The sequence below is a fragment of the Enhydra lutris genome, unplaced genomic scaffold (genome assembly GCF_002288905.1).
Source record: "Enhydra lutris kenyoni isolate GAN:26980312 unplaced genomic scaffold, ASM228890v2 scaffoldscaffold39, whole genome shotgun sequence".
NCBI classification, from domain to species: Eukaryota; Metazoa; Chordata; class Mammalia; order Carnivora; family Mustelidae; genus Enhydra; species Enhydra lutris.
In genome coordinates, this window is record NW_019154123.1 from 12,599,958 (window position 1) to 12,612,591 (window position 12,634).

At 44.5% G+C, this 12,634-nt stretch overlaps 1 protein-coding gene across 4 annotated transcripts in view; it reads right to left on the reverse strand.

The window, feature by feature from the left end:
* The window catches only part of LOC111155177 (oxidoreductase NAD binding domain containing 1), a 36,898-nt gene that overhangs the window by 11,896 nt on the left and 12,368 nt on the right, over positions 1-12,634 (reverse strand). For all 4 annotated transcript variants that reach the window (XM_022515273.1, XM_022515274.1, XM_022515272.1 and 1 more), the window contains exon 4: positions 3,738-3,844. In XM_022515273.1, coding sequence (XP_022370981.1) covers positions 3,738-3,844 — 107 coding nt within the window. The remainder of the gene's footprint in view (positions 1-3,737; positions 3,845-12,634) is intronic.

A 12,634-nucleotide genomic window follows, 5' to 3' on the forward strand; every position in this document is an offset into this window, starting at 1 on the left:
CTGCTTGGAAAGCAGAGGAAGAAGCAGTCAATTCTACCAGGTGAGGAGGGATTAACAAAGACTTCACAGAGGAGTCTTAAAAGACATACAACACTCACCAGACAAGCATGGAGGAGGACACAGTCTGAGCAAGGACACCAAGGACTGCGGCACTGTCTCTGTGCTGAGAGACATGGGGCTGTCACATGTGAGAGGCAGGGCTGCCGAATGTGGCCATGTAGGTTAGATGCTGTCTACAATGCGGCCCTGCTAGAGGGAAGGGGTAGAGTCCTTTTTCTCTAATCTTACTCCTCTCGTCTATTTCTTCTTGGAGTCCTTCTCTCAGTCACTTTCCAACATGAAAACTATGTTCTCTCATCTTAAGTCAAAGACCTTGCTCTTTCCAAAAATGCTTTGGCCTTGCTTCCTTCCCCTCAGTGCCATGCAAGCCTAAGTGTGGAATGCATACTGACTAAGCAGGAAGGGTGCCATCTTAGTGGAGATGCGCACTCATCCACTACTATCTGGCCTGCTGCTCTTCCAAACAGCAGGGGAACCGACCAAGGAACTAAGAACTGGAATCTGTCCCCTGGGCCTCACCAGCACAGATGACTTAACTGACTGAGTGAAACACCAGCTATAACAAAAAGCAAAAGCAAACTAATGAAGTTAAACATTAGGCATTGTGTTAAACACCTGACATATCCCAAGACAAAGGAATATTACTATTCCCTCTTTAAAGACATGGAAACTGGGGCGCCTGGGTGGCTCAGAGGGTTAAAGCCTCTGCCTTTGGCTCAAGTCATGATCCCAGCGTCCTGGGATCGAGTCCCCCATCGGGCTCTCTCCTTGGTTGGGGAGCCTGCTTCCTCCTCTCTCTCTCTGCCTGCCTCTCTGCCTACTTGTGATCTCTCTCTGTCGAATAAATAAATAAAATCTTAAAAATAAATAAATAAATAAAAAATAAAGACGTGGAAACTGAACTCAGAGAATGAAACTACCCACAACACAGAGCTAGAAAAGCCAGCATGTGAGTCATGTGGTCTTCAGAGAACTAGGCATATGACACTGTGGTAGAGACTCCCTCAGGGGATGGACCCTGCCCACAGCAGTGAGCTCCACAAGGAACACTGAATCTGCCAACCTTAGGCACGCACACACTACGTGAGGACTGCTGGTGGCACTCTAGCCCCAAGAGAGAATTCCCAATCTTTCTATTATCAGGAAGGAGAATTGATTAGGTCAGGAGTGGGACTCATGAAGGACCTACATGCTAGGCAGTGGATCTACTGGTGATAAAAACCTAAAAGGTTTAGTCCTGCTCCTAGGAGCAATGGTTTTGAGGGAGTACCCTCTTTCGACCTTTCTCTTTAGATTGGATTTCTTGAGTTCTTGGAACTGGTTTCCCAGTATAGGAACTAGACCCCTCTGTATAGCACAGGAGGAGCCCCAGAGGCTGATGTCTGGTCTATACTGAAGGTGTCTACCTGGAACTCTGTGCCCAAAGTTCCAGAACATTCATTCACTTATTTAGAGGCCGGTCTAGAGCCTCCCCGTCAGTCTGGCAGGTGTCAGAGGAGGCCAGTGGTCAGGAATTCAGAGACATGGGATCATGGTCCAATCTCTGACCCCAAAGATAAGCCCAAGAACAAGCCTCTTACCTCTAGTAGCATTCCACTCCAATAATCCTAACTGTACCAGCTGCCCGGAAGCTACAGCCATACTGTCTCTCTCTCCCTGACCCTTCCTTTCTTCCCCAGAATGCCATATGGAGCTTACTACCAAGCTGACGACCTCAGAGAGCACAGAGTGAAAGCCATCCCAGCAACAGCACCGAAGATGCAGACATCACCAACCCAAGCAAATGGCCATCCTGTAACCAAGCAGTCATATACCCAAAGGAACTTACAATCCCCAGAGCCACACACTAAGTCAGTGGTAAGGGAGCAATCTTTTAAAAGGGGACATTCAGATGCCAGGAATGAATGTTGATGCACACCTGACAGGGAAAGGTCAATCGGTACTTAATAGCCAGAGATGACCCTCGAGACATCTGCCCTCTGGAGCAGGGTCCGTCAGGCACATTCTAAAGCCAGTCCCGACATCAGTGAGATTACCAAACTCATTCATCGATATGGGATATAGAACACCAACCCTGAAAAATTTTACCTTGAGGATCACAAGGGAACCCTATTTGTTTCTGTATCACTAAAAATACCACTATATATTTTTCTGATCGAGTAACTGCAGTTCGCAAGAGCTAATACACTTGCAGGCCCACCAAGGTTGCAGCATTATAAACCAGCGCCCGGGCCTTCTCTAATCCAGAGTCTTGGTGCAATCCAGAGCCAAAGGCCCAGAGACAATGCTGCGCACGGGACCCAAACACTTCCACAGAAGGGAAGTATGGAAAGACAGATCACTACAATTAAAGTTTCCACTTTTCAATGGAATAACTGCTTAACTATTTTTGAAGGGTAAAAATGTTGCCCGCCCCCCTAAAACAGCCCAAATGCATTTAATATGTATCACTGAACATGTGCAAAGATTGCAGTAAATTGCCTCACAAACGCAAATTAGTGCAATCAGCATCTTGTTTTCTAGTTCTAAATTCAAAGGCAAACTATTAACACAAGACTGCTCTCTCGCTATTATCACACATCCTCCTCCTAACAAAACCGCATTTCCAGATGGACTGCCAAAATTAGTCAAGTGACTCCTAAGAAACACTACCAAGATTGACACGCCAGAAATTCACTTAGAAATGAATGCTTTATTTAAATAAAGGAAACATACACCCAAACACACCTTTCCTAAGGAAATACAAGCTGCTTTATTTACAACTCCACTTGAATTGCAACTCGGTGAGGCCATTCGCACGAACAGTGGGACAGCTGGGCCTGTCAGTATTCTGACCAGTCCCAGACCACCCCATTCAGCAGGGAGTCAAACCAGGCAGAATCAGGAGCGTGGTGCAGGTTGGGCCTGGTTGGGGAATCCTGATAATAGATTCAGCAAAAAATTTAAATGCAACTCAGACAAGTAAGGCAGGAATTCAGTCGAGAGGGTGGTAAGCTCTGTGACCTAACTGGGCATTCTTCTTTCCAGACTGCTGTGTTTACTCTCTATCTGACACAACAACTAATTTTTTAAAAATGTATCCATCCCCAACAACAAATAATCAAGCAGATTAGATTATTCCAGTGCATTCTATCATAGCAACCATTGCTGAAGAGCATAATCATCAGTTATCAGGTCCGTGGCTCAGAACTAAGCTTTTTTCAATCTACAAAACTGAAGGCAGCAATTTTCATCTATGACTGAGAAGGTCAAGGGCTCAAAACCAAGGTGAGCTCTGGGGCGAGGAAGGGAATCAGATTCTCCATGCCAAAAGAAGGCTCCTCCTGAATGGGGATGGTCTAGAATTCCTATTCCTCAGGAGAAACAGCTAGCCACAGTTGTCCTTTCCAGAAGAAAATATAAGCCCTTCTAGGGGCACCTGGGTGGCTCAGTTGGCTGGGCATCCAACTCTTGGTTTCGGCTCAGGTCATGATCTCAGGGTCATGGGATCAAGCCCCACATCCGGATCCGCACTCACGACAGTCTACTTGAGATTCTCTTTCTCTCTAACCCTCTCTCCCTCTTCCTGCTCTCTTTCTCTAAATAAATAAATAAATAAATAAATAAATAAATATGCCCTTGTAGTTGACAGCACCTTCTTGAACACACAAAACTACGGAAACAGAAAAGCCACTTACCACTGGCCAGCTTTAAAAGAAAAGTCTTTATCCGCGACAAGCAGGCGGAGCCTCTTCACAGACGGCGACTCATTCGCAGCCCCACACACCTTAGCAGCTGACACGACCTAGAGCCAAGAGATGAACTGTGGCTGAGGTTAGTGTGTCTACACACCAGGAACAAATAGTGGCTTTCTGGTAACTAAGGTTTGTTGAAATCTACAAAGACGTGATTTTTGAAAACTATAAAAAAAGGAAAAGCACACTTTGCTTTAAAATGCTGCCCACCACCTGGTGAACAAATTTAGTTATAATTTAATTATTTTTGAGAGACTTGCTATCCTACTAATTGAATTTTATTCTGCAGACAAAATTCATCTCTTAAAGGGGCTGTTTAATAAGTGTTGGTTTCTTGAGCACCTAGTATGTCCCATGTACCGGGCTGGATCATCTGGAAAGAGCCTGGGGGAACGGGAGCCCTGTGAACCACCTGCCTAGCGGGAGTATGTATGACGTACATAAAGTGAAACCCACTGTAGGATATGAGCTTGTGTGTGTTCTGAGCCTGCGAGAAGTCCAGGACTACCAAATTTCAGAAATTACAAGCAAGCACTAGAAACTTTTTTTTTTAGCAATTTCACAGTCTGTTCAATCTAATTATGGACAACAAATTGGGTTTGTATTCCCTATGTTTTCGTTTTTTTTAAATTTTTTCTAAATCAGTGTTGATTATCTTTGACAAAATACAAATAATCCACAACCTTTGAACAGTATCAAAACAGCCCTTCACTACACATAGCTTGAGAAGCACTATTCAAAACAACATATCTGGTTTCTAGAAAATCCTAAAGTGTGAGCTAGGCTCTCTTCAGTGTCATCCACACCTCAGCATCCCCCAAATTCAAAATGCCTCTACTTCCTCCTTCCTTTTTAGTTTCTTCCTTCCTTTTTTGTTTCTTCTACCTTTGAGTTTTTCTTCCTCCTGAAATCTGGAGTATTTTCATGACAGAGGAAAAAAGACAATATGACTCTTTCCTCGACCTCTGACTGCCATTCAACTCCACTTCTGGAAGCAAACAAAAGCAGTAGCAGGTGACCAAAATACAGTCACTCTCCTCAGATGGTGTCAGCTTCACTGTTTCATCCAAGCGTGCCTTGGAAAGTTGACAAGATCAAAGGACCTCACACCCTAAAGCTGGCTCCTTCAGCCCCTTTCTCCAACAGGCCTAGGTCGAATCCAACTACCAGTGGGAAACAACTTATAAAAACCCACTGCAAAGTTCTCCAGATGGTTGGTGGTCTCCCTCACTGACTCAAAACATCTCTGGAAATGTCTTACCCTTCTCTTGCTCCCATAAAATCCCTTGCCTCTCTTCCTCTGGATTTTTGCCAGTCTTCCTTCTCCTCTTCCTGAGAGTAAGTGGGTTGGTGTCCACACCGAGCTTCTTCCTGCACTTTTGATCCTAGTCTTGCCCTCCCTCTCCGAACCTACTCCCACCGGCCCCTTCCTTCAGGGTAATGATTCCTCCCCTTAGACCTCCTGTTTATCAGACACGGTACCTACTGCCATTTGCCTGCCCTAACCAGTTCAACGACAGAATAAAAAGCAGCAGCATAGTGTGGCTGCCAACAGCACGGGCTCTGTCACCACACTGTCGCACACTGCCTGGTGTGTAATCATGCCCCCAGCACACACTTAGCAGCTGTGGGCCTCTGGGCACATTACCTAGTCCCCACCTCGGCTATAAAATAAGATCAACACCTGTATCTCAGAGCTGCAGGGAGGAAGTAAAGAAGTAATACATGTAAACCACTTATAATGCTGCTGGCTCAATGTTGGTTATAATGTTCTTAATGCATTCATTATAATTAGCTTATTAGTGTTTATTATGTTATATTATACATTACCCTATATTCATATATTGATATCTATACAAAACTACCCCAGGGCTGCCACGCAGGCCCTCACGCACTGAGTACTGCACACCCCTGGGGGCCTATTCTCATGAACAACACTAAGCACCTATAAAGTACAGTGGTCTCGTACCACATCCTAGCTATTTGCCAGAACAGACTTCAAAGCCATACTGTCTTTAAGCTATTTTAGAAATCTTGTCTTTAATCTCTGGCTCTACTGATACTTCCTCATTCAACAGAATCTTCTCCATCCATGACACTCTTGGTCAACACACCTAACTGGGCTCCCACTCTACAGCAACAACTTCTAAAGTGCATGGACACCTGCCTGAACAACCAAACTCAAATGTCCAGGCTCTGCTCTCCCCCTCCCTGAGCTCTCTGCGCTCCATACTTTTGACTTCCTTCCCTCCTGACACATTCTCCTTGCCTGGGAGAGCTGACACGGAACTCTCCAAGTCTCCTCTTGCCTCTCTGACCCGGTCCTCGCACTTCCTCAATGGCCTCTCCCTCTAAACTGCCTCGCTCCCACGCCCTCTCCCACCTCTAGGCCACAGCTCTCAGGTATTCTCAAAGCTACTAACACTCACCCCAACTCATCGTTACTTTTCTGGCTATCAGGCCCACATCTGTGCTCCCCTGTGAGTAGCAGTCAATGACTGAGGAGTGTTTATCTCAGGTATATTCTAGGTGCGGGCTTAAGGGTCTCATGGACACCAATTCATTTAGTTCATAGGAATAATTAGATTGCATCCCAATGGATGCTGCTACCCTCCATTCTGAATGAGGCAACAGAAAGGTTTGATACTTGCTCAAGATCACTCAGGAATGGCTGAGTCAGGATTTGAACCTAGGTAAGCTTGGCCCCTTATTCACGTGACAGTCCTGTCCCAATGGCACTTATGTGTCCAATGAAATCCACCATATTCATCCCTTCCACAAACATTCCCTGAGCATGTGCTGCCTGGCACTGGAGACGCAGAGATAGGGTCCCACAGAATCAGCTGCTTCCCCTCACCAGGATTTCCATTCAGTTCTTATTCTGAACTCAAGAGTCAAATCCATTTTCAACTGGTGCATGTATACACGTAAATGTACATACACACATACACACACACACACACACACACACACAGAATCTTTGACTCTCTTCCAAGCATCCTGTCCCTACCATGAACAAGTTCCACAAATTCAGCTCATGTCTTTTCCTCCCCATGCTCACCCACCGGCATCCTAAGCCAAGAATTTCTTCTCACTTGAACCACTGCCTTAGCCTTCCTGTCTCTCTCAAAGCAGCCAACAGCTAAATACTGCTAGTATTCTGACCTCACTGAGTGACCCTCCAGCTCAAAAACCTTCAGTGGCTAACACTCAACTGAAAAAAAAAAAAAAAAAAAAAACACAAAACAACAACAACAAAAAATGCTAAATGGCCTTTGTAGCGTGACCTCTCTTATATCCCTAGGCTAGTGGTTTACCAGCCAAGCTGGACAATCTGCTGTTCTCAAAGGCACCTGACATTTGCCGGCCTCCCAAAACCCTACCTAGGTCATTTGGCACGCACCACACTCTCAGCCCTGTCCCTCAACCTCCTACTCACCCTTCCAGGTCCTGATCAAAGACTAACCCCTGCCTGACGTTTTCCTGCTTCTCTCCATCCCCTCAATTCTACCAATAAAATGTTTCCATCTTCTTATCATACTTAGCACATCTTAATGTAACCACCAATCCTCAAGAACCTCTCTTTCCACCACATGAGACTACAAGCCTCCCAAGGTCAGGTACAAGGGTTCAATCTGCATCTGCATGAATTCCCCAGATCAAGCACAGGGCTCAACGCATGCTGAAGATTGAGTAAATACTTGCAGAATGAATGAAAACTCTAACTAACTAACTGAACAAAAATTAGACGTTCAGGAACCTTTTGTTGTTTAAGAAGAAAAGGAGGGGTAGAGGTAACCACTACAGAAAATCTAGATTTATGCTTAACACTGTGAGAGAGAAAAGGGAAGGTGGAACTTCTTCAGTAGAACAGGAATCTTCCTTCGTCTGCCAGATACTATTTCAAATACCTTATTACAAAAAAAGTAGTAAGATGCACCAGAGGATTCTCCATTATGTTATTGCTCTTATTTTTCTTAGATATACCAAAAAAGAGTTTATTGTATAAACATTATTTTCTTTCAACATAATAATCTGTAAAAACATAGCCAAGAGCTAGATTATTTCATTTATAACAGTTTAACTGGCATCTGTCGGATTCACTGATAAAACTAGACAACTTTAAGAACATCCTCAAGAGTCACCTGAGGGCAGGGAAACCAACATTCATAATCACTGAGGGGGAGCCAGGCAGAGGGGCACAGAATTTCAGCTGGAAGGTCAGCATGCTTCAGTCAATGAAAATGAAATCAACAATCGCTTGCTAATGTTCAAATATAAAATTCAGTGAAGAAAGGAAAGAAGTTACACTTTCTATTAAAAAGTCATATTTTCACTGAGATAGCCTCTATGAACAAAAATGTTCCCAGACGTTTTATGCTTATTGCTATTAATGCAAACGGTAATACACCTGTTGTGATCAGTCCTACTAACCTGGGCAAAACTGCTCTAACCGGTCACACAAAATATGTTGCATGATTCATTATTTTTTAACACATGCCTTCCTATTAATACTTTATTTTATTCAATTAATGCAAATCTACATACTACATAAAGAATTCTAATAACGTAGATTAAAAACATTAGAAAAATCTTTTTGAAGGCCACATCTTTATTTTATTCTGGAGCTAGTTTCATATAATTAAGATCTGTAATCATGGCCCTTGTTATATGCCATTCTTTCTTCATTTTTACGAATAAGCAAAACATGATGGAGAGACTATACGTTTTAACATTTGTACTTGTTCTCATGCTTAACGGATCAAAAGATTTCATAACTGAAAACCTCAACTAGCCATGTCCTAAGTTAAAACACATGGCAGGAAATGAAGTTTTCCATAAAATAACATTTAGACTCTTCTACTGTTCAATAAAATAACAATAGGTTTGCCAACTTTTACTAGCACACATTTTTAATGGTTTGACGGAGTCAGCATCTAAAAGGAAATTCCATCATACCGATTTTAAAAACTAGTTTTATGTAGGGTACTTTGTTGTTACTGTTGCTGCAAAACTCTCTGTGCAGGAAAGAGGTCTTTCTTTGGGAAACCTAGCTGGCTTCCTCTGTTCACTCCCATCCATTTGTTTGCTGTTTAAAAATGTAGACAAAGCCAGGATTAGAGATAACCTTAAACAAAAATACCATTAGGACACAAAGGATTTCAGAGTCGAAGAAAATATTGTCATTATCCAAAATAGTACATCATTTTACACATAGGGAGATCAAGGCCCAGAGATATTCTTTAAACTGTGGCAGAAAACCAATGTGATGAGTAGGAATCTGACTAAAAGAAACTGATTTTACTGAAATGATTTACTGACAAGGGGAAAGATCACAAATTCCTGCCAACTGGACACCTTTGTAAGTAGCTTGGCCTGTCCACACCTTGTCCTGGCATGACAAATGGAATCTCCTTGCTCCTACCAAAGGCTAATTTGTCCCCCTGGGCTGGGTTTCCTCTCTGCTTTCTCCAGCAGTACCCTCTCTCACACATCACTCCTCTTCTCCCCTCTCCACAAGACACAGAGTTTCACAAGCACGCAATCTTCCACTCACCTAACGTCAGCCGCAAACATCTATGCACAACTTACCATGCGCCAGGCACTTCGTGTGCACTCATTCATGCATTCTTTGCAACAGCTCTAGAAAGCAGGCATTATTATTGTCATTTCCATTTTTTAAAAGATTTATTTATTTACTTTAGAGAGAAAGAGAGCACAAGCAGGAGGGGGCAGAAGGAGAAGGACAGAGACAAATCTCAAGCAGACTCCATGCTGATATCGGTGCCCACTGCAGGGCTTGATCCCAGGACCCCAACATCATGATCTGAGCCAAAACCAAGAGTCGGAGGCTTAACCGACTGCACCACCCAGGTGCCCCTCATTTTATATATTTTCTATATTACAAAACTGAGGTCCCAAGGCTAGTAAGTGGCAAAGCAGAGATTGGAATTCAGGCATCAGGCCACTGTGCTTTGCTGCTTTTCAAAAGACAAACAAAACAAGACTCTCCCTTAATCCAGTTGTCTGGCCGTTTCTCTGCTCATATCCACATAAAACATTTTCAAAAGGGCATATAGCCCTGGCTTCGCTTCTTTCTCTCCCATTCTCTCTCCAACAAAGTCCAGTCAGGCTTTCACTCTAGCAATGTACTAGCGGTCATTCTGGTCACCCATCTTCTATTTTGCTATATCCAATGATGCCTGTCCACGTAGAGTTCAATAGTTGGTCACTCCTCCCTTGAAATGCCTTTTCCTGGCTTCCCCAACACCCTGCTGATTTCCCTCTGGCCTCACTGGTCCCTCCTTTTCTGCTGCACCTCCAAACGTTGACACATCCCAGGGCTGAGCCGCAGGCCCCTTCCCCTACTCTCTACAAGGCTAAAACCTTTTATTTCCAGCAGTGAACTCCAAACTCATATATCCAACTGCTAATTTGAATTTCCATTTCAAATGACACATCCAACATAAAACTCTTTTATCTCCCCAAGCTTCTTCCTTTTTATTATTATGGGAAATTGAAACATATACAAAACCAATAGAAACAGTATAATGAATCTCCACTGTATCCGCAACCCAGATCCAACAGCTGATAGGAGCTGATGAAACTTAAGGTTAATCTTGTTTCATCTCTAACTCTACCCACATTCTGCCCTCCACCCTGGATTATTCCAAAATTGAGCACTTTCTTTCCCCTCCTCCAAATCGTTCTTCTCCACATTAGCAAATATATGCATCATTATCTACTCAGATTATTCGAATCCCAAAGCTAGCAATCTCCTGGTTTCTGCTCTTACTGTATCCACTACAGCCCTTTCACTCCCAATCTGTGAATCCTATCAGCCCTTCCTCTGTCTTAGTTCCCCACCTCCACCCCTACTACCCTATTTGAAGCCACTGTGACTTCTCCTGGGACTGTGTCCTTAGCCTCTAGCTGGTGTCAAAGCCCATCAAGAGCTATGTTCCGTCCAGCAAGAGATGAGCCATTGAAAATATAAATCATATGGCATTTCTCGGCTTAAAACCTTTCTTCATTCCCCTCAGAATCAAATCCCAACTCCTTATACAAGCCCATAATAGTTTATACAACCTGGGCCCTGCCTATCTCTCATCCTACCACCTTCCTCTGAATATACCAAGCTCATTCCTGCCACCAAGCCTTGGCTCTTGTCTGTTCCTCTGCCAGAAATGCTGTGCCCGTGGCTGGCTCTTTTCCTCTTGTCTTGGCTCTGGTGTTACACACCAATTTAGAACAGCACCCCCGCCGCCAGCCAGTCCTGCCTCCCAGGACCCCACCTGTGTTACTGCCTTCAAGGATCGATGACCTCTGACATTCTCTGGCTGACCTGCCCCAGAATGAAGCTCCACATAGAGCAGCGGCTTTACCTGCTTCAGGCACTGCTGTAGCTGCTGCACCTGGAACAGGGCTGTGCACACAGCAGGTATTCAGAACAGGTCTGCCGGATCTCAAATAAAATCTATTTCATCAGATTAGATCCCCTAGGGGGAAAATGGAAAAGAGCCTTGCTTTTCAAATGGCTTAATTTGTTGAGCAAAAGTGTGTCTGTGAAAAGCACTGACACTACACATTTTATTTATTTTTTATTTTTATTTATTCATTTGAGAGAGGGAGAGCACAAGAGCACAAACGGGGGTGAGGGTCCGAGGGAGAAGCAGACTCCCTGCAGAGCCAGGAGCTCGAGAGGGCTCGATCCCAAGGGAAAGGCAGATGCTTAACCAACTAAGCCACCCAGGCACCCCTACAAATTTTAGACAGTAATAAGTTCTGGGTACTGCTAGGAACTGGCAGTATAGGCAAGTCCTCATTTTTCACGCTCCCACCTGTGCAGAACCACACAGTATACTCGCACTGTCACCGCGTTCCTTGAGATGGAGGCCATTACCATTCCTACTACAGAGTCACTCATCCAAGGCAGTACAGGTGATCAGCCCCAGGGAGGTGGGGGGCAGTTAACGCTTGTTTCTTCTACTCAGTGAACATGGAACGAGTGAACATGGAACATGGCCTCTGTGCCACCGGCACTGTGCTGGACCCTCTGGATCAACACTGGCATGCCGGGCCTTCCACCAAGGAGCCCCCCTCTCCGTTGGCTTCCACCCGGAGCAGGGTAGGAGCCATAGGCCGGCTGCCAGGCCATCATACTACACGGCCCTGGGAGTCTCACCGCAAGACTGGGCCCAGGCCCTCCACAAGCCGCACAGCTACCTCTCAGAGATGGAGGACTGAGCTTTCTCCCCACCATGCTCTGCTGTCGGAGCTGACAGTGTGGTAAGACTAATGCTTTCTACAGCTCATCCTAGACTGGATAATCTCTCCAAGGCTATCTATCAGACACTGATAAGCACAGCAAATTAGGCATCAACTGTTAGAAACATTCCAGATTAGGGAGATACCTGTCCAGAGGCCCCCAAGTTGGAGAAAGCCATTCCAGCACCCAATCTTCCCAGAATGTGTAGGTAATGACTGGCAAAGAATTTTAAGGGTTCAACTCAGGACACAGTCCAGATCTCCAGCTAAGCAGCTCACCCCACTCAAACCCAAGCCTCCACAAAACCACAGATCAAGCAACTATTAGCACTTGACAGTCAGCACGAGGCCTATAGGACTCCCAGAGCTCTCTGTCCTAAGAGCCCAGCCATTTGACTTTATTAACTAACTACTGTGCCAGCCCCAACTCTTAACTTTCTTACATCACCAACACTTAAGTTTTGGTTTACAACACAGATGAGGGTATGTGAAATTTATCTTCCACTGTGTTGCTCAATTAAACTTGGTCTAAATCAAGTGTCACATTGTTCTGTCGTAGTAGAAAGAGAAAC